At 45.4% G+C, this 21,139-nt stretch overlaps 3 protein-coding genes across 7 annotated transcripts; 1 reads left to right on the forward strand and 2 right to left on the reverse strand.

Annotated features, from left to right (window-relative positions):
* Positions 1-4,483: 4,483 nt before the first annotated feature.
* On the forward strand, positions 4,484-11,142 carry LOC137875043 (high mobility group protein HMG-I/HMG-Y-like). 5 transcript variants are annotated; one of them, XM_068713986.1, is made up of 6 exons: positions 4,794-4,821; positions 5,332-5,533; positions 5,636-5,754; positions 6,684-6,764; positions 8,090-8,158; positions 8,904-11,142. In XM_068713986.1, the coding sequence occupies exons 3-6, from the start codon at positions 5,656-5,658 to the stop codon at positions 8,979-8,981; spliced, it is 327 nt and encodes a 108-aa protein (XP_068570087.1). In that variant the 5' UTR covers positions 4,794-4,821; positions 5,332-5,533; positions 5,636-5,655; the 3' UTR covers positions 8,982-11,142. The 5 variants fall into 5 exon arrangements, with proteins under 5 accessions (XP_068570090.1, XP_068570086.1, XP_068570088.1 ...); XM_068713989.1 differs by lacking the exons at positions 4,794-4,821; positions 5,332-5,533 and adding an exon at positions 4,484-4,544; XM_068713985.1 differs by lacking the exon at positions 5,332-5,533 and having other exon boundaries at positions 4,734-4,851.
* Positions 11,143-11,217: 75 nt separating this feature from the next.
* Positions 11,218-14,835, reverse strand: smim29 (small integral membrane protein 29). The gene is made up of 5 exons (XM_068713990.1): positions 14,747-14,835; positions 13,874-14,249; positions 13,744-13,769; positions 13,528-13,633; positions 11,218-12,626 (listed from the first exon to the last, which is right to left on the reverse strand). Exons 2-5 carry the CDS (start codon positions 13,979-13,981, stop codon positions 12,558-12,560), a joined length of 309 nt encoding a protein of 102 aa, XP_068570091.1. The 5' UTR covers positions 13,982-14,249; positions 14,747-14,835; the 3' UTR covers positions 11,218-12,557.
* A 144-nt stretch (positions 14,836-14,979) lies between these two features.
* Positions 14,980-19,281, reverse strand: LOC137875051 (homeodomain-interacting protein kinase 2-like). The gene is made up of 9 exons (XM_068714000.1): positions 19,111-19,281; positions 18,832-19,023; positions 18,559-18,740; positions 18,262-18,385; positions 17,989-18,111; positions 17,768-17,854; positions 17,509-17,663; positions 17,267-17,359; positions 14,980-15,085 (listed from the first exon to the last, which is right to left on the reverse strand). Exons 1-9 carry the CDS (start codon positions 19,279-19,281, stop codon positions 14,980-14,982), a joined length of 1,233 nt encoding a protein of 410 aa, XP_068570101.1.
* Positions 19,282-21,139: the final 1,858 nt, after the last annotated feature.

Here is a 21,139-nt window from a genome sequence, read left to right on the forward strand (position 1 = left end):
GAATAGCCTTAATTGTATATTAACACACTTTAAGGGCTTCTTCCTCAGCCTTCTAGTCAACTGATGGTTTGGAGTGAATGGATTTGGAACCACTCCTAGACGTCTGCGTCATTGACTCGTGTTTACCGCATTGTCTTTTTTGCAAACCTGCAACACCTCAGACTCAGGTGAGGAATCAGTGCTGTAGCAGGTTTGCTCAGGGTAAGACCACCCTCTGCTGGACGCGAATGCTTCGTCTGCTTGGCTGCCAGGAGATGACGCTTGACAGCCAAAGCTGAGGTTGAGACGTGTGGAGAGGTATGAACGGAAACACAACAACGCATCGCCGGAAAAAAAAAAAATATGGATGTCTTCACAGGAAATCTGCTCACGGCGGACGGTTGATGGAACATCCCTGACGTGTAAATAACCAGTGAGAAATGTCTTTTATTTAAGGGAAGGAGAAGATATTCTCTGTGCTGTTCATGGTCAAGTATCACCACAAGATGGTGGCATTTCTCAGAGATCTCACACGGCGTTGGCCTCGGTGTCATTTGGCAAACGTAATCTGAGTCTGCCACCTATTGGTTAAGACAGCAGACTGCCTTTTATTAACACATGATCACAGATACTAGCTGTACATCTAGAAGCACCGAAATACCTCGACTTAAGTACGTGAAACTTGCAAAACAAAGTTACATTTGTAATGTTAAATATTACATAATCAGGCTGACCCTGATCTCCTTATGGAGGCACCAAAGAAAGAGAGTTTGAATCCAGGGATTAATAGATTTTACGGTAACAACGCTTTTATGCAAAAGCTCCACCGTATGCATGATTCTTCACATTAATATAGATGATTGATTGGAGTGGATGTTATCAAAATTATGAATTAGTTAGAAGAAGAACGTGAGCAGAAGCATGCTTTTTTTATATCTACATATTAAAAAGAGAGAGAGAGAGAGAGAGAGAGAGAGAGAGAGAGAGAGAGAGAGAGAGAGAGAGAGAGAGAGAGATCTATGGGCATGTTAAGGCTGCTGTTGCCAAAGGAAGTTTCAAATATGGCACTGTTTTCACCCGTACGAATTTCACAAGCTTGACTCACAGTATGACTGATGCAGCCGCTAGATCTTCAGTCCAAAATATGTCAGGATGTGGATGTGAAACTATTTGAAAAGGGAGAGCGGAGCGCTGAGTCAGTGACCGACGTACGGAGGTGAAATTAGGTAGCGTATGAGCTCCTATTATCCCTAAGGGTGTCACATAAATACAGGGCCGTGTCCACTAAACAAGCAGCACGCGCTACTTCCTGTTTGTGTGAGTCAGATACTACTCATCGGCCCGGGCCCCATCCCCCGCCCACTAACCTCCATCCGCCCCCTCGCAGAAATATAAAAGACACCCACACAAATATTCCCATCTCCGCCCACCTTGCTTTTCAACTGCTCCCACACTTGTCCTCTCCTCGTCTCTCACTCCTGCTCCTTTCCTTTTTACTCTATAGAGGCAGGATGTGTGTGTGTGTGTGTGTGTGTGTGTGTGTGTGTGTGTGTGTGTGTGTGTGTGTGTGTGTTAGTCATGTTCAGGCCCATCCAGGGCCAACAGCAGCACAAGCAGGGGGAATACCCAGGCTCAGGCAGGAATAGGATGTTTTGTCCACATCTGTTAGTTGGTTTGGCTGCAGCACTCTTGCGGTTTTACGCAAGCGCCTAAAAATGGATCGCTAGAATGAGCTGGAGAAGCGTGCTGGAGGGGAAGACGGATGAGCATATTGGAGAGGGGGTGGAGGGCAGAAGGACATGGGTGGGGGGAGGGGGGGGGAGCATGCCAGTGGGCCAAGAACCCCCCCCCCCCCCCCCGATGGTTAATAGGATTCTGTCTGCTCTGAGCCGCCGCAGAGTTCACGAGCCAGGAGACTGTCTCTGAAGAGGCCGTCTGATGTGGAAGTGTTTGTCTCCCGGAAGTTTTGATTTGCATTTAAATTCGACGGCTTGTTCCGTGGTTTTCTTGTGCGACGGGTGGAGGTCTGGGTCATTCCTTTACAGATAACGTGTATTAGTCAGCCTGCGATAAGAGGCAGTTCGCTGATTTAGCGTAACCTCGGTTCAAAAATCCACCATCTGATGTCAATCTGTTTGGTAATCCTGATATAAATGATCTCAGAATAAATGTCATTCACTCAAAATCCAAAGAGCCAAAGTGACCAGTGGACAAGCAGTTGCAGTATTGATTGAGAATGGAATTCCATGGAAATGTTGACCTGATTACACACGTAAGATAAGACGTTCAATTCCGTCCTATCATTTCTGTCCTATCATTTCTGTCCTTCAGAGTGACAGACAAAACTGTATTGTACTCAAATTGCTGACCTGTCCTGTATCTGTACAGCGATAACACACAGTTTATTTTGCAGCGTTTGCTCACTGTCGATCATTAGAGCGAAGAAAATATATAAAATGATGAGAAATGCTGCTCCGTTATAAGTTTCCAGTGTCTGCACTGATTATGCAAATGTCTAAGCAACTTGTTTGCAACAACAACAAACCAAAAAAAAAATGCTAATATCAGTCACATTGTCAAGTCCCCTCATTGGTCTCCAGGTGGTGCCAATGGTTGAGACGGACAACATTCCTCTCACACACACACACACACACACACACACACACACACACACACACACACACACACACACACACAGAGTGGACCTATTTTCCTGTCCCCATCCCCGCTCCGAGGGGCTGGGTATGGCAGAGATGTGTGAGGGTGTGGGGGATGGGGCTGAAGTAGTTGTGGAAGATAGAGATGAAGGAAGTGAATAGAGTGAGGGGGGTGGGTGGGTGGGTGGTGGGGGGTGGCATGCAAGGCGAGCACATGCTGAGCAGAACATTGGACTCATTGAGAAAAAGCGCGCTCTCCATTCATGCCCCATGCAATCCCCCTTTTTTCACCAAACCTCCCACTCTCCCTCTCGTCATGAGCGTACAGTACGTTGACATCTCCCTGCAGATGAGCGACGGCCTTTGGGCCGATTGAATGTTTTTGTTTTACAAGTTATTTAAAGAAGAGAAGTCCTGACACGGTGGGATGGAGAAGTGAAATACGCACAGATGATGATAAACTGACTCTTTTTTCTTTTTTTTTGGACTACTCTCAGGTCACTATATTAATTCTCGGTATCTGTTTTCAATTGCGTAGCCATCGACTCCAGATGGGCGGTTCATTTACATGAGAAACCGTGGTGTGAAAGCACCGGTAGGCGGTTCGGTTAGAGTACAGTTCGGAGCGTCTATACCTTCACCTTGTCTCCTCTGTATCCCCCCCCCCCCCCCCCCCCCCCCACACACACACACACACACACACACACACACACACACACACACACCCATGCAATAGACATCGAACCCGAAACGGAATAACATGAAGGGCTCACCTGTGTCTATGTGAATGAAAGAGGTAGAAGTAGGCAAGTTTATTTTACTCATCACCAGAGGAACAAATGATGTCCTTTAGACATAAACTCACTTAAACCCAGGAAATAACTTCATGGTTACACACCGTTGCCGTGTAATCAAGCAGCTTCATTTGTTTTGAATTTGTATTTGACCTTTTACGAACGTGTACCTACATTTAAATTGAACATTACGCAAAGAACAGAGGAGTAACCTGGGGTTGCATTAGTGCTCTTTATTTTGTGTATTTTCTTTTTTTTTTTTGTTCCCAAAAATATTTGAACACTATCCCCGTCTCTCAATCGTTCAGAGTATTGAAGATACATCCCAAAGGTACGTGCATCAAAAGCCAGATATGTGATTAAGAAATCGTGAACATATAAACCAGTCAAAATAGAAGATTTAACCCTAGAAAACAACCAATAAAACACCTTAAAAGAGCACAAGAGCGATCAATGACACCTGATACTTCTACTCCACTACATTAGTAATATGTACTACTCCTAACTCCTCCTACTCAATAGTACATTTCTGCTGACTTACACAGCCTACATGCCTACATTTACTTAACGCCTGTGTTGCACTGGAGACGTTTTAAATTGTGGTGTTGCTACTTTTACTCCAGGATCTGAATGTGTCTTCCACCGCTCGCTTTAAGAGGAAAATAACAAGAAATGCCACTCTGAGTTTAAAACCGGCTTGTGTTTACATTGGGGGGGGGGGTCATAGTTCACTCACCATCACTGTGGAGACTCTGGTATGTACTGTTGAGCACATACATACAATAAGTGACCATTTGTAATCGTTTCTTGTATAGCAGAACGTATATTGTGCAACTTCAACACATGCTTTTTTTGGGGGGGGGGGGGGTATTTTGTTATCACACTTGTGGAATAAGAAGGATGTCCTCCTGCTCCTCCACTGTTGGTGGCCCATTTATCAAATCTCCGCCCTCCCATGAGGGCGGCTCTTTAAATTGCCTCAAAAACCCCCAACACCCCCCCCCACCCCCACCCCCACCCCTCCTGCCTGGCGCCTTTTTCCCCGTTATCTGCCGGAGACAAGACACACGTGCTATTTATAGGACGTCGTAGGAACAAACTTCTCAACCTGCTGGTAAGAATTTAAAAGCTTACTTCGTTTTTTTTTTTTTTTTTTTTAAATAAAAAAAAAAACAACAACAGCCCCCGTCCCTCTTGTTTAATTCATAGCGGGGTCCTTATTTAACACTGCACGCTCTGGGATTTTGAAAGGGGCGGGCTGTGCGTCGTCTGACGAATAAAAGCTGTAGCCTATAGAGCCGTTCAAGGCTTTTTAAACCGGGTACAACCAGCCAGGCTTAAAGGAAACATTAGGTCTTAAATTCAGAGCAGCGATTACAGCCGAGCGATAGGTGAGTGCAAGAACCGCAGCGGCGTAGCCGGTGAGATTTTTATTTTATTTATTTTTTTTGTGCATGCTCGATTAAAAAAAAAAAAAAAAAAAAAAAACAAGAACCGGATTTGTATGACATGTTACAGAGCGCTGGAGCTCGAGGTGGGGTTGCATGCTTTAAACGTGAAGCCGTCTTTTGTTGAGGGTTACCGCCGCTAACTAACCCAAACGCACCTCGCTCGGTTGTGTCTATTTATTTTTCTTAACGTGTCCATGCAGGCTCCGTTTTACCTGGAAGTCTCACCCCGAGCACACACACAGACACACACACACACACCAGCCATTGTATGGGTCGGTGTGTGTGTGTGTGTCTCCGGCGTGCAGACACGCTGCGAGATAGTTCCACGCGCAGGCCAGACCACAGCGCACACACACACAACAACTACAGCAAAAGGGGGGGGGCTTCTAAACATGCTCGGTGTGCGGGGAGGGAGCAGCGGGTTCAGCAGTCTTTTTTTTTTTTTTGCAGATTTGTGCGACCGCCGACGGAGTCAATCCCTTGTTTGTGTGACACCGTCGGCTGCGTGAAGGAGACACACACGAGACCGAAATAGACCTGGAAATAAGCGCGGATTAATCCGAGTTAAACGCGTTACCGGTTGTGCGGTTAGTCCGCTCTGTCTCTCGCTCTCTCTCTCTCTCTCTCTCTTTTTTTTTGGTTTGTTGTTGCGGTCAGTGAGTTTAATAGCCCCCCTGTATTTTTTGTGTGTGTGTGTGAGAGAACTTGACGCCGTGCTGCTGCAGGCCTGACCCGCGTGATTTGTGTTTCCTAGGTCCGAAGAGCTGAGGAAATATGAGCGACAAGGGGACAGTCTCGCCGAAAGAGAAGGAGGCAACAGAGAAGAGGGGGCGTGGAAGACCCCGCAAGCAGCCCCAAGTAAAGACCTCTGACGTAAGTAGCACCAATTTATGCGTTAAAGTGGGTCATTGTATCCGGTTTGTGTTTCACGAGAGTGTCGTCGACCTGAAACGCAACCAAAAAAAAAAATGTGGGCGTGTGCACGAGGAGCAGGAAAGGAATTGGAGGTGTTTTAAAAAAAACAGGAAACAAAAACAAGCCCTCTCCTCACATCTGTTCCATTATTGCTCAGGTAGATGCATATCCATGACATGAGCCCCCCCCCCGCTTTCCTACTGAGCCCTCTGTGAATCACGATACGGCTGCAGCGAGTGACCATTTGCTCACCCCCATGTCGTCGTAAGCATAGAAGTCGACACCGAACTTCCTGTGTGTCTTGACAGGTTTGTAAGCAACCGGTAACCCAACACCTTTAAACCAGGTTTCACCCCCCCCCCTCCCTCTGCCCGTCATGTAACGGATGACGGCCGACTGGCTCGTACAGCCGTCACTCAACGGGGTGCGTCTGCGGTATTGAGTTGCTCGGTTGCTATGAGCTGCGGTTGTAAACACCCGCTGCAACAGGAGAGCGGTCCGCCATGACACGGCTTACAACCACACACGATCACGTGACCAAGGCTCTGAATTTACCTTGCGTTTTTGGAGTTGACGGTAATCCCCCCCCTCCTCCTCCTTCTCCCTCAGTGGTAATTTGGATATTCCCCTTTCTGCACCTCGGTGTGGTTGTTTTAGTCAGAGGATACTATTCATCAACCAGTGTTTGTCTTCATGAACGCTTCAGTTGATGATAGTTTACGTTGTTTGTTTCCGTGCAGATCTGAGCACCTGTGAAGTTGCACCGTCCTTAAAGTGAACTCTACGTCTGTGAGAGTATTGCATGCAACCGTAAACAGTTTTGCGGCGCGCCAACTGTTTTCACCGTTGTGATTTTTTGTTGTTGTTGTTGTTGTTGTTGTTGTCAGGAACCAAGCGGCTCCCCGGCTCCTAAGAGGTCCAGAGGACGGCCGAAGGGCAGCAAGAACAAGACGGCCACCAAGGGCAAAGTGAGTGAATCCTTCCGTGTTGTGATTTCAGCATCCTGACCCGGAGCGCACAGCTTCGCAACTTCCCTCTTCTAACCCTTGATTCCTTTTTGGTTGATGAGCGCCTTAACAGTAGCTAACCCCATCCTGCTGTTACTTGTGATATATATCGGTTGGCTGTAGCCCTCCTCCTCTCCTGGTGTCAGAAATAGCCTGGCTTGGGTTTCCCATTGTAAGGACCCTGGTTCGCCGCCTTACTTTTTTCTTGATTTAAGTGATGCTCTACCCTGTACTTCCTGTCCTCCAGCTTCCTGCAGCTTGTCATGCACAGTTTGGTGCAGGTGCAGAGGCCGCAAGCCTGTTTCCGAGCTGACACTAAGCACCCCTCCGCCTCCACCCAGCACACAGCCCTAGTTCTTCTCTGCCCGTCGTCTCCATAGCAACAACTGATTTTTTTTTTTTTTTTTTCTCCCCCGCCCCAACCCTCCAGCTCCCCCGTGTGCTCAGTCTTCACTGCTATGTATGGGAAAGAGCGAGAGAGAGAGAGAGAGAGGGACACATACATGTATGATATAGGTTTAGCCTGCAGAGGGCTGGTGTCTCCGCTCCGTCCCACCAGCTGTCTCTGAGCCTCAGACCAGGTGGCCGGCGAACTGGAGTGCCCTGTGTGCAGTTCCTGTCGGCCTTCCAGATAATAGCCAATGAACCCGATGCCCCCTTCCTCTATCCGTCTCACTGCAGAGGTACGACTGCCCTCTGCAGGCAGCCGGCGGCAGAGCCCCGTGGTGGAGATTTTGGGTTGTTTATACCAAGGGGTTCCTCAACCTCTAGTGACTTAAGGCCCACTTCTGACCACCTTACCCAATAAATGAGAGGGGGGGGGGGACACACGACGTGGCGCAACGAGCAGAGACAACAAACCGGGCTGTAAATATGCTTAATGCCGGCTGTCAGCTGAAATGGCTAAAATAAATAATCTGCTTACTCTTACTTATCACCGCCTGCTGTTATGATTTAATGTAGTCATATTTTCTCAACACGGTCTTGAGAGCTTTTGGCGAAGCGTTTGTCGCCCATAAGTTTTGTTTCACCGCTAGCTAACGGTAACAAAAAAAAAAGGTTCTTCTCTACCCGGTGATGGTCCCACATGACCGCTCATTGACGGTTTGACTAACTGTTCCGGTACTCGTGAATTCTTGAGCACATTTAGATGTAATAAAATAACACGCTTTGTAAGTTATCTAACTGTTTGGCCCACTAGATGGCGCTCTGTTAACCGTGCGCTCTTCTTCTTCTTCTTCTTCTTCTTCTTCTTCTTCTTCTTCTTCTTCTTCCTCTCCTCGCAGAAGGCGGCGGCGGCGGCGGCGGCGACCCCGGCTGCGGGGGGGAAACGCAGAGGGAGACCTAAGAAGGAGGTAAGAGTCCTCCTCCGACTGGCTCGACCTCAGCGCTCGCTGTGGTTTTTTTTTTGGTTTTTTTTTAAACCGTTCCACCCCGGATCGAATTATGATCGGAATGACTGTCTGCGGGGCGAAAAATTGCATTTTCCTAATTCCCCTGCCTGCATCCTTCCTCTCCGATGAGTCACTTTTTTTACTCATTGCAGCTATTCATGTTATGGAGTTTGTTCATTTTGTTCATTTTAAACCTACGTAGATATTCTCCTCACAGTGTTCCTCGTCCAAATGTCGGGAGTTTTTCTTCTTTTTTTGTAACTGCAAAAATGAGTTGCCGCAACATGTGCAGCGTGTTTTATTTTTTTTAAATCAAGGGGCGGGGGGGGAGGAAAAAAAAAAAGTGCAGTCTTGTAGTAGCGTTCTGTCATGTGCATGAGTGGTCAGGGCGTACTGTTGAAACGAGTCTGGATCGAATTAGTCACAGAGAGGAATGACCCAAAGTTACCCTCTCCATTTTTATGAATGAACATCTTGGGCAGCGGCGAGTGTGAGCAGGAAAAGCAAGGGAGCAAAAACAGGATGCCTCATCGTGACTCACCACTCTCTTATGAATCACGTTTCACTACAGATGGCTCACTCTTCCCCCTGGGTCCTCTTCATACCATAGTGGTTCATCAGAGATTCATAATAACATTTTTGTTTTTAAAGGTGGTATTTATTACAAGTAAAAACATGCGCTTTTTCTTCTTCCTTTTTGTCACAGGAGAAGGAAGAAAAGGCATCCCAGGAATCATCCGAGGAGGAGGAGGAGGAGGAGGAGGAAGATGAAGAAGACCAGTAATTACAACGCATGCTACCTCACTCAACATACTGACTTACTGTTAACCAGAACTGGGCTGTATCTCCAACACCAGGTGCCACCACATGACCACTGTTCACGACAAAGCCCTCTTTTGCCAAAAAAGGAGGGTTAACACAGTCCAAACATCATGCAGCCGCACTGGATAGAACGATGGACCTTTGCTCACGCATAGATCTAAGAATTACATGAAAGGTAACGGTCCTTTCTTCTCTCAACATGTCACGTTATCACAAGTCTTTTATACTGGACAGAAGTGTGCTCAGAGGAGCCTGGACATTTCAGTTTGTTTTCCCCTAAAAAAAAAAAAAAGATGGCTTGTAGGACGTTTTTTTCCTCTGCTTAATGTTACTTATTTGTTGGACCTGCATCTGAGATGGTAGGGCATATAGATTTTTTTTTTTTTTTTTTTCCTCCTCCATGTTTTGTACTGGACAAAGGTGAATTTTACCTATACTTGCTGTTTTTTTTTTTTTGTTGTGTGTGTTTGTGTGAAGTGGTTAACCTATCCTTTGCATCGTATTCTAGATGGAGTTGAGCTTCAGCGCTTAAGATGAGATAACCGGTGGTAGGGGTGTCATTTTTTTTCCCCCGCTTTTAAAAAAACCCCCAAAAAAACAAAACAAAATCTGCATTAACTGATTTTGGCCCCATCCCACCAGTAGAGCAGAACCCTCTTCAGAACCGTTACCCCGTCCCGTGGGACAGTTTAGGTCTAGTGACGCTCCTTCCTTCAAGGTCCTCAGCGTGTAGTCGGGAGACGTGACGTGTGTCGTTAGTCTGATTTACTTACTGTTTTTGTTCCTTCGGGTTACATACCATTTAAACAAACATGAGTGTGCTGCTTTTCATGTTATAATAAAACTCAAATCTTTTTTTTTTTTTTTTTTGTTGGTATGTGTGTTTTTAAGGATAGCGTTGGCAGAGTTCTAGGCAGAGAGCATCAGTGTCATTTCTTCAGGGAGCTTTTACGAATGCCGTCACATCGGCGTTTATTTTTCATTTTTATTTTTTTGTCTTTTGTCCTCAACATGGCGTCTTTCGTCTTCTCGCGGTCCTCCGTTTCCACGCGCTCACTTAATCGCTCGCAAAGGCAACTTTTTGCAAATGGTCAAAGGAGGAGTTTTTGATTGTAGCGGAGGACAGTCGGTTGTTATTTTCATTCCATCGGGCTCTCACCGCTTCACCTGTGGCTCTCGGTCCTTCTGTCATCAGCCTAGAACAGTAATCTACTTAAATAGTCTTTTGAAGATGTGTGTTGTTCTTTTGTGTGTTTCTAAGTGTCAGGGAACCCCGCAGTCACAGTCCACTTAACTGGGTTTTTTTTTTTTTTTTTCCACACACACACACACACACACACACACACACACACACACACACACACACACACACACACACACACACACACACACACACACACACACACACACACACACACACACCTAAGCTGCTACAACCTCAGTTACGAACCCGGAAAACTGCAAACGGGCGAAACAAGGCCTGGAATTTCATACCTCACTCAACCGCTTACGTTACCGTGTAATTGCATTTTAACTGGGTTTCTGTTTTATTTGTTTTAAATGTAACTTCTGGCAGGAGTTAGAAAGATGTTGTTACAAAGGTGTTTTTTTTTTGTTTTTTGTTTTTTTTTTAAACCTGTCATGGTATATCCAAGATGTCACATGTTGCGACTGTGTGCACACAGCGCAGCACGTCTTGGCTCGTTCACACCCGGAGCTCGCAGGTTTCAACGTGTGAAGCAAGTCAGGGAGACCCGTCGGCTCCACGCCCGTTGTTGGCTGACTGTGGTAGACTAGCAGGTGTGTTTTTATTCTTCTGGTGCACTGAAATGTTTGGTTCAGATGTTCACGGACCGATGTTTGTGACGGACTGGCCGCTCCTTTTTCCCCCACTTAACTGTTCCCCGCATCTTCTCCCCCCCCGACATCCTCAAAAACTACTCTGGAGACTATCGGTATCATTTTTACATGCCAACATCCGTTCATTTATATACTGTAAACTCGATAGGATGGGATCATTCTTTTTAATGTACACCGTATATAAATGTACAATGTCTATATTTCTATGGTGCCCTACAACAATTTGTATCAGAAATGGTCAATAAAGAATTTTTCTTTGTCAATTTTTCTGTCGCTTCCCCCCCCCCCCCCCCCCCCCCCTCCCTCGTAGTCCTCGATACCCGATGGAGACGATGAGCTTAAAGACGAGTCGTATCACTTTATTCACGTTTAAATCAACAGGCTGAAGGTGAAACTTTTACAGTGCTGCCACATTCACATTCACATCAGTAGTTATTTCACTTTTCACGTGCAACCTGAACTGTTTCACCAGTGCAAACCTAATGTCATGATTGGATATCGGTACAGTTTCAATTGTGACTATTGTATTTCATAAATGAATTTGTCTTTTAACACAAAATATAGTCTCCAGAGAATGCATATAAAATGAACAGTGAGTTGTAAAGATGACCGGAGGAACGTATTCTGCGCTAAATGGTTTTAGGTCCACAAATCACAAGTCTATAAAAATGCTCTGATTATGAAACGCATCCGGACGTGACGCATAACATCGAGTCCAGGACATTTAGAATCAGAACCGATAAACGTTCCCCTTAAAGAACACCTCATCGCTTTAAGATCACATCCCCGACTGCGAAGGCAAATAAAGGTCACGAGTCGTCAAAAGCAGAAAAGCGCGCGAGGTTTTCCTGAGTGCTTGGTACAGTCAGACCTTTGGCATTCGTCCTCAGCTGGAGGTGCATTTATGTTGGTGCCATGCCATCAGACGGGACATATTCAGGGCACTAGTCACAGCTCGTTCTGTGGATGTGAGGGGGTTGCTGTTATTAAACCATGCCATTGATAAGAGTCATAGGCGAAACCAAAAGAGAAAGACTCCGGGGCGTGGGGGAGGAAATTAAAACCAAAAAGGGCGCGTTCAAATTTTGGACTCAAAATGGAACTGGTGACCCTAAACTATCTCTCAAATCTGTCTTTATTTGAATTTAAAAGCGCTTCATCAAAGAAGCCATGTTTGTTTTTAATGCACCGCAAACAGCCTCTTCACAGCAACCTGCTCCTCACTGCAGGAGCGGCGGCTTCGAACCAGTGCAGAACATTCAAACGCCGCCCCGAAATTAAAGCCAGCGCAGATGCCTTGCAGCAACCCACAGGAACACGACCGCCTGCCACACGCCGCCCACTACAACACTCCGCATGTCGCCCCACAGGAGCCTGCATCTGTGCAACGATCACACATGTCTTCACTTTGAGTCACACCACTGAGTACCACAGTAAAAAAAAAGAGGAAGAAGAAGAAAGGTTTGAATAAATATCTTCAAATAAATTAATCAACGGCACCGCGTCTGTTTGGGAGTCAGAACCGCAGAAATGAGCGGAGCGGTCTGTACATGACACGGGATGGAGAACGGGCGATAAATAAGAGGAACAAAAGATTGTCTTGTGCGTGACTTCAGGCGAAAACGGCTGAAGGTCGTCTCGGCGCTGAAAATGTTCTGTGCCAGCGGTTTTACCGCCGTCATGCGGTGACATCTTTGGTCAGAAGAGGGCGTCGCTGTTGATAACTTCTGGCCCAGCCTTGTACAATCTGAGGACATAAAGTGTTCATTTTTAATATTATTTCTGATGAGGATATAAAACTGTTGAAAGATATGAAAGATGAGGATTATATAAGTGACCAAATGTTTTGTGATGTGGGTGAACTGACCCTTTCAGGACACAATAACAATAATAATAACCTCTTTAACTAATACATAACTTGATTTTATGGTATTGTTCTTCCCTTTTTTTAATATCATAACTGTGGAGTTTTTACTTTACCCGTGGGCAACACTGCCACCTAGTGTTCCTCATGGCTCAGTGCAGTGTTTTTTGACAGGAATTAACCAGGTCAATCATTTCACGTCTGTAGTGTTATTCTATCTATAACCGTCTATTTCTACTTCATCTATTTCTAAACTAGAGCGTGTACACCACCAGGGGTATCAGAGGAACCTTCAGACAGACCGGATCTGGTTTTAGAAAGTTAACCGAACGTAAACATTGATTCTAAAACTAGCCACAGAGGATTTTGAGGCTTGCAGACAAAAAGGAGTAGTGCAACCTTTCTACTATATTACTACAACTACTACTGTCACTATACTTTCTACTGTACGTCTTTGCAGCCAAGTTTCGATGCGTTGGAGGAAGTGACTGACCAAATGAGGAACGGATGAGCCGTTATGGCGCAATCAACGACAACCGCACACTTTAAAAGAAATACACAGAGAGTCGACCGTGTCTGGAAATATCAGCTGTGTTGAGATCTGACACGCTCAATCCAACCCTGAGAAAGAATATGAGCTACGTTCAAAACGGAAAGATTTTCATGCGAACTTGTAACTACATTTTCTCAGTGATGATCCCGACTTTTGATCTCAATGAATGAAAAATGTCCCAGAGAACCCGAAACTCCAAAAAGTTCTGAAAAAGCAAAGTGTGCATCCTACCCTTGTGTCCTCCTCCTTCCACAGCATCTCCTGCTCCGCTTCATTGAGCTCCTCTGACGGATCGTACGTGTAAACCGGTAACAGCTGATGGCGGAGTCTGTCGATTCTGCGGGGACAAAAAAAACAAAACAAAAAGAAATCCCAAACGTCGATTCGATGAAATAATAATAATAAAATAATAGTAAAAAAAACAATGCAGGTAGATTAAAAGCCTACCTCCTTTTCTTACGGATGTACATGACCTGAAACGGGACAAGAGTGAAGAGCGTTACGTGTGCTGCGTTATGACGCCGCCTGTTCATTTTGACGCTTCCCAGGAAGTTAGAACTTAGTGTGGGCAACTCACCACAGCTGCAGCTATTCCAATGATGGTGATGAGGAAAAACGGCACCAACACATAGCTGACTGCCACATCTCCATCTATGATGGCAGGGGGCTCAGTGGTGCTGTTCATTGCATATGTTCAGGAGAGGAAGAGGAGGAGAGAGGGCTGGGGTGGGGGGTGGGAGGGGGGTGTGCTGCTTGTGCAGGGCCTCTACAAATCCCGTCCCTGTTTTGGACAGTGTGCAGGGGCCTCTCTCTACAAGCAGCGAACCCCGTCCCTGGGTCGGACACCGTGCAGCGGCTCTTTCCTGAAGCGGCCCCCTTGTTGTTCATGCCTCATCCTCGTCGTTCATGTGACTCCCACGTGGTATCACTGCCCTTCCTAATCAGCGACGAATCTGACGGTGAGAGGGGAGGGGAGGGGAGGGGAGGGGGGGAGCACGGAATGAAAAATAATTTGCACTCGAGCGTATCAAGGAAGTAACGTTAGTAAAGACCCTTTTTTTTAAATTTCAAACTAAGAAAAGGCTTTGAGCATTGGCCAACTCAATCCAGTATAAACGGTTGACGTCTTACTAGCAAGAACCGTCAAAGTAAGCAGACGGAACTATAACCGCTGCCGTCAATGAACTTTCCCTTTTTAAAAAGCCCCGCAGTGACCTAACGGCTACCCTTTTTTTAAACGCGCCCCACGCCATACGCGCCTATTAACCGTAATAATCATCGCTAACGGTCACCGTTAGCTTGCTCCCGGTAACCGTTAGATGACACAGGTACCAATGACAAGTTGATTTATTGCACAAACAAGCCCCTCCGCGAGACGAGGCTCATGTCTAGCGCGCGACAGAATGCCCGTTTATCGTAATTAGATACATTTGAGTAGAATGTGACTCACTGCGCGGTGTGGAAAACCTTCTCTTTTGAGTGACGTTGTGATGTGTTTGTGGTACGCAGGCAGCTGTCTTCCGTTAGCAGGTTAGTTAAATAGCGTGACACCGACGGCAGCACTTCCGGTCTGAAATCTGTCACAATAAAAGCACCATGACCACACATAATTTCACGAATTGTCATGTCAAACAAGGCGTTTCCCCCCCCTTACATGCGTTTATTGTTTCATTTGCATGCCATTTAGTCACACTCAACGTCGTGCACTTGGTGTCCAAAATCCTTTTGAACCACATCTGGAGCAAGAATCCCAGAAATAACAGAATCTGCTATCATCATGATATGGCAACTGAGTGACACAGACACAATTTAAAGTTATTTACTCACGTGCTAAAGAAGAACTGGGACTGTAATATTTGCACATTGGAACACATCACATTTTTGGTGTTTATTTTTCTCACAGACAAAAAATTTAAAAAAACAAAACAATGCTCAACCCAATCACCATGATGTGTGTTGGTCAAACATCTGTAAAGAATATCATGTAACGTATATGTAACGGGTAAAGTCACATCTGCTGGCAGCGAAATAAAATAGTTTTAGTGGTCGTTAGTGACTTAGAAATTCATATAATTCTTGATTAATGCGTGACATAAAATAATCCAGGGCTGCTGCTGTTATTATCATCACCAAAATGAAAAAGATCATTGGCTGTATATATGAGTTAAGTAAGTTAATATGGTGTTTTAGTTGCACTTGCTGCAGACGAGGGGCAGGCAGAGGCAACGTCAAGTGCCCCTTTCTGTGGTAAATCCGTCTGCGCATGCTCAACACTGAGTGATGCCCTCCTGCAATTTGATTGGCTGCTTGCCGAGCACTCCCATCGTCATTGCCTGGTAATTGGCGAAAACCCTTTCCTCTCCTAAAGACGTGGATTGTCGTTAACTGTCTTCAAGCACCGGTTTGAACGTTTACCTCTCGGGGAATAACTTGAGGTTAAACATGTCGGTGGCCACCATGTCAAACTAAACCGCTGTTGAAACAATATTCAAACTCGTGGAGTGGTGCTGCAGGAAACCGAACTTTGCCTCCGGTTAAACAGCCATTAAATAGGTTAGTTTAGCAGCAAATTGCAGCAGTGCCAAGTCGGCTTGAGTGTGTGCGAAATTTGAAACAGCACATTATGTTAAACTGTGTTATTTTCTGGTTTGTCCGCCACATTTTTGACAAAGAGAAGCAGGAGTTAGAGGTCAAACCAGGACCTTCTGGTCCCATTTAAAACCGTTAATGTGGTGTTTACTTTTTCTCAACAGCGCTCCATGATCCTGGGAGAAAATTCCAAAACGAAAGGGACTCAAATAAGGTTTTTGATTGAATTCCCACTGAGGCTACCAATAATTAACCATGTCACATCCATCCATCCATCCAGGTAAGATGAATCTGTCTCCTGTCTTCTTCAAAACGTTTTAAATACTCTCTAAAGCTCTGCAGCATCCAGGGAGGCAGGTCAGAACTGAGCTTTCTGGTCCATTGACTCTAATCTGTGAACTCACGATGAATATGAATATGAAACAATATATTTGTGTTGTCAAAAATGATGCATCTGACATGTTCTTATATGTTTGCGAAGGCTATTTGACCTCAAACGCACCACATACTGGAATATTCACATAAAAAATAACTAAACGGGTTTAAGAGAAACAAAACAACGAAGTGATAAAAAAAAAAATAGAAATTTGTTTTATTCGCCGTTTCTGTCTGGGAAAAGTCCTGAGGACTTGATGGAGTTTTTGAACATCCAAGAACGATCCGGTGCAATGGAAAGTGCTGAGGTTGAAGTAAGCTTGACGGAGCTCGACTTTCACCGCGACCCATTCACGGACCAATGCACTCATCGTTGTCCTCAGACACACAGAAGCAGCAGAACAACCTCCTCTTCAAGGCGGAGAAGAATCCTCGGATTCCTCTCTTCGTTGTCTTCCTCTTGGGGACACGGGCCTCTGCAAGTTCAAGTGACATGAAAGTGCTCTGATCAGCTTCGAAAGGAGTGACTGTAAATGGAGAGCGGGGAGGAGTGGTGGACGGGTTCCTTACCAATAACGTGCGAGGAGTTTATACCGCTGGAGGAGTCGGGATCTTGGACTCTTTCCACAGATGAGCTTTTGACTCTGATGGACTCCAATACAAGACCGCTGTCACAACTGATGCCGTTGACAGGTCCCCATGCGTGGTTTCTATCATCCTCAGCCAGCGGAGGATCGGTCATGTTGTTCTGCACGACCTGGGGACTACACACACACACACACACACACACACACACACACACACACATTATTGAAACAGGGAGATTGCTGGTGTTTGAACAAGTAACTGGCCCATTGAATGTTTGTGTACATTAGTTATGCACATGATCCCTGATGTGATACTGCCTAACGCCATCTGCCTTTTTTCTTTAACCCTCATGTGAAGGTTTGGTGACCAGAGGACATGGCGGTACCTGATGGAGCTGCTCTGTTTGGTGGCTTCTTACCTCTGCGTGGTCTTCTCAGCTGGCAGAACCACAATGACGTCTTTGTTGCTGATCGCTTGGCTCCAACTGGTTGCAGCAGGTAAAGTTTCATCACTGCCAAAGGATGCATTGACGCGTTTATGGTCACGTTCACACACAAAGATACAATGATTCTACAAAGTCTCCTATTGACTGATACCAAGAAGAGAGGCCTGACACACACACACACACACACACACACACACACACACACACACACTTACCGACAGCTGTTGCCGGTGCTCCTCGTTATGAATGGATGGGCCAGGATGTTGTTTGGGGTAATCCTGTTCCTGGGATCCATCTGAAGCATTCTCTTTAGCAGCTCAACACAAGCGTTCCTGTCGGCAGCGTCTGTGTTTGTTTGGTGCGCGCTCAACTAAATTAACCAAAATTATAAAAAAGAGTTAAATCGACATCGGCCAAAATCACTCCGGTGCTCGTGATCGACTGCTCGGTGGCAGCATCTACTTGTCGACCTACTGTTTTCAGGTCGTCCAGAGAGGAGAACTGGTGCCTCCTGTTTTCCGAGGGCTTGATGCCCGTTTCAGCCTGAAAGTCCATTGGCGTCTGAAAGAGGACAAAAAATCGACTTGAAGCGTCTCTTCATCAGAGTTGACGCTTTTATACTAACGGCAAATGATCTAATCGAGGATACTTCACGTTTTTGTCTATGTAAGTCAAAGGAGGGTGAAGTACTGTACCATTAGAGTCCATCGCCGGAACATACGGTACTTGTAAGTTCCACGGCAGAACAGACCGGTATTTATTCCACCGTCCAGAAGTCTGTTAGGAGGATCACCCAGGAGGTCGACCATGAAACGCAGCTGGAGACAAAACACAGAAGACGGCGTCCTTATTGAGTACTCTAACATGCTATGATGGTGGATATGGTTAAGATTATACCTGCTAAACATCAGCATGCTAGCATTTAGCTCAACAGAAATATTACCACATACGTTAAGACTGGTACTGACCGTATCGTATACATGTTTCCCCGGGAAAAGTCTGAATCCGAGGAGCAACTCGGCCATTACTAAGCCGAGAGACCAGATGTCGATGGCCTCAGTAAATGATAGGCCCAGAATGACTTCAGGTGACCTGATGGTGGAAGAACAGCGACGCGTTAAACGAAGAACGCCGATCATGTTTAAAAGCATGAAAATCCAACTTGGGGGACGTGGCATCAACCGCCCCTAAAGTAGAATGCACAGAATCGGTAGAAGGAGGCCACAGCAACTTGAATTACGAAGTCAAAGGTCTAAAAGTCTCACCTGTAGCAAATGGGCTGAACGCACAGATGAGGCGAGGCTTCGGACGTCTCAAGACATAAGCCAAAGTCGATGACCTTCACCCTGAATGGCTGTGTCTGATGATGCACCAGCAAGACGTTGTCCAGTTTCAGATCTGTGTGGATCAGGTCGAGGCCCTTCAGGGCGCTTAGCGCTGTGGCCACCTGTCAAGTCAAGTCACAGAATAACGAGGATGTTTCCCCGAGTGGAAAACGGACAGAGCTTCAAATACTGCTTTCTATCTGGTATCCTTACGTCTCTGATGACGGTCTTTATGCCGTCTAAAGGCATAGGGACCCATTTTCTCCGGGTCATGTATTCATGGAGGCTCATATCCAGCTTTTCGAAGACCATGAAGCTCCGGTCACTCCTGTGGAACCATTCCAGACATCTGACGATGTTGGACTCATCAGGGTCCAAACATCTGAGCTGTTCCAGTACCAACATCTGGGGGATGAATTACAGTTTTGAGTACAGTCATCCACTTGAAGCGATGGGACTCGATATAAACTCAATGATCGTGAAGCAGCTCACCTCTCTCATGTTGCTGCGCCGTGAGTTTCTCTGTTTGACCACCTTCACAGCCACAGTCTCTTCAGTGTCCCTTTTAAAACATTCCACCACATCTCCGTAGCACCCCTGGCCCAGAACGTTCAGAATCTTATAGTTTCCTGAGATTCTGTTTATCGGAGGTTTATTTGCCATTTCTGCAGAGAAAACCCAAAAAGCAAAGTCTGTATCTGTTTATTCCAATAGCCATAATTTAACATGTTCCTGTCTCAACAAGCGTTTTTATTTGAATCTAAAAGCCCCGCCCTTAATGATTTTAATCAGATTATGTTTTCACATTGCCCGACCGCCATTTTTGATTCAAGATGGTTCAAAATTCAATTTTTCAAGTAAACTTTGCCAAAGTAATTTACAAGTAGTCCCCCCCCCCACTGTTCCTGGTCCCAATGACTTCTTGCTAATTAAAACACTTCAATTAAAACAAAGCAAAGCTCACCTGTCATCAGCTACAGCAAGTACTGCCTTCAGGCGGTTTTGTCCAGTCGAGTTGTTTGGATCTTAAAGGATTAGTTTGGTTCAGAAGTTGCTTCTTGTCCAGTTGTTTAAGATCGTATAGTGACTGCTTTCCTCACTCAGTGATGTAGAATGTTCTTCAGAACCTAAAGACCTGTCAATCAAACTAATTGTTCTGAGCTGCAGGCAATTTCAAAAATTGCAGTTTTTGCATTTTTTAAACAGCCAAAAGTGTTAATGTACGAATGGGTTTTTACTCTGTTGGTCAAATGTGCTTTTAAACTCATGACTTTATATTGTAGTGAATCTATTGATAGGTGATGCTAGAATATGTGTTAATAGAGCCACAATAGACGGGTAAAGTCATTAAATGGGTCAAATGTTTGTGTACTTAACTTTTATCACACAATTTAGAAAAATCCATCTCCTATTATATCGAGTGTGTTTACAGCAGGTGTTTGCACTGCCGGCCTGTCGCCACTAGATGTCACTAAACATCTTTGAATAAACAAGATAGGGGGGCTGTTGTTGAAGGTAGAATTTTGAGATTTCTCATGACCATGTAAATGTTGTGTATCCAGTTAAAACCAACATGTATTTAGTCGGGCTGCTGTAATGTAAATTGATATCGGTATGTCAACATAAGCCAAAGATCAGAAACAGTGGATCTCGAAGTGATCACAGCGGCTTCAGAACGTTTCAAACGTTGATTTTTGGAGAGAATTTGATTTGTAAAGAAAAATCTCTCAATATATATGCTTAGATTTTCCTCAGTTTACACTATAACCACAGCAGAGAGAAGGAGGCATTATATCCTCAGTTTGCATTGTTTGTTCCAAGCAGAAAGGAAGGAAGGAAGGAAGGAAGGATAAAAAGCCCAATATTTCATTTTGTCTTCACGTCTGGAGGAGCTGTTACACACAGTCCGTGAGCCCCTGCACATGTATACGCAACAACAGAAAGAGATCATCCACGTGCGCATCCCAGCGTTCAACGCACGGCTCTGAAAATGAACGCTTGTGACGTATTATGTCACGAGCATAAAGTTATTGCTCCTAGGAGTCAGACCAAGAGCAGCATCCAGCTAATCTGCTTCAAGGCATTTGCTCCTCCAGCAAGCTCACAAACACAAACACCTCCTCTCTCTCTCTCTCTCTCTCTCTCTCTCTCTCTCTCTCTCTCTTCACCCTGGTTGCGTTCGATGTTGAGTGTTTTTGGCAGGGCGCTTCGCTCCTCTGAGAGTTGGAAAGACCAGCGCTGCAAAAAAAACCAAACTAAAACCAAAAATATTCTTTTTCCCCCTCGATTGAACAGAGACGTTTGCTTCAGATTCTTTTTGATGAAGCACTTTACCCCTGTCAAGATACGGTGTTGTGTCTTGTGTTTTCTCCATTAATGCACTAAAACCATCCTGCACTGTGAGTGTCTGGTGGTTATACATGTAACAGGAAACGTTTATACCTGGTTCATTTCTCTTTATTGCGTTTCCACTCAGAGTTTAATTGTATTTGATTGAAAGAGGATGCAACGATTACACACA

Source organism: Cebidichthys violaceus, unplaced genomic scaffold (assembly GCF_023349555.1).
Source record: "Cebidichthys violaceus isolate CVI_PGR_0920_01 unplaced genomic scaffold, fCebVio1.0.p SCAF_196, whole genome shotgun sequence".
NCBI lineage: Eukaryota > Metazoa > Chordata > Actinopteri > Perciformes > Stichaeidae > Cebidichthys > Cebidichthys violaceus.

What these genes read in the sequence shown, in the direction of transcription:
- LOC137875043 (XM_068713989.1), top strand. Translation starts at nt 5,656, where the DNA reads ATGAGCGACAAGGGGACAGTCTCGCCGAAAGAGAAGGAGGCAACAGAG. An exon ending in AGACGGCCACCAAGGGCAAA is followed by an intron (nt 6,765 to 8,089) that starts GTGAGTGAATCC and finishes CTCTCCTCGCAG; the next exon opens with AAGGCGGCGGCGGCGGCGGC. An exon ending in GAGGGAGACCTAAGAAGGAG is followed by an intron (nt 8,159 to 8,903) that starts GTAAGAGTCCTC and finishes TTTTTGTCACAG; the next exon opens with GAGAAGGAAGAAAAGGCATC.
- smim29 (XM_068713990.1), bottom strand. Translation starts at nt 13,981, where the DNA reads ATGAACAGCACCACTGAGCCCCCTGCCATCATAGATGGAGATGTGGCA. An exon ending in TACATCCGTAAGAAAAGGAG is followed by an intron (nt 13,634 to 13,743) that starts GTAGGCTTTTAA and finishes TTGTCCCCGCAG; the next exon opens with AATCGACAGACTCCGCCATC. An exon ending in GGAAGGAGGAGGACACAAGG is followed by an intron (nt 12,627 to 13,527) that starts GTAGGATGCACA and finishes TTATGTCCTCAG; the next exon opens with ATTGTACAAGGCTGGGCCAG.
- LOC137875051 (XM_068714000.1), bottom strand. Translation starts at nt 19,281, where the DNA reads ATGGCAAATAAACCTCCGATAAACAGAATCTCAGGAAACTATAAGATT. An exon ending in TAAAGACCGTCATCAGAGAC is followed by an intron (nt 18,741 to 18,831) that starts GTAAGGATACCA and finishes TTGACTTGACAG; the next exon opens with GTGGCCACAGCGCTAAGCGC. An exon ending in GGAAACATGTATACGATACG is followed by an intron (nt 18,112 to 18,261) that starts GTCAGTACCAGT and finishes TTTTGTCTCCAG; the next exon opens with CTGCGTTTCATGGTCGACCT.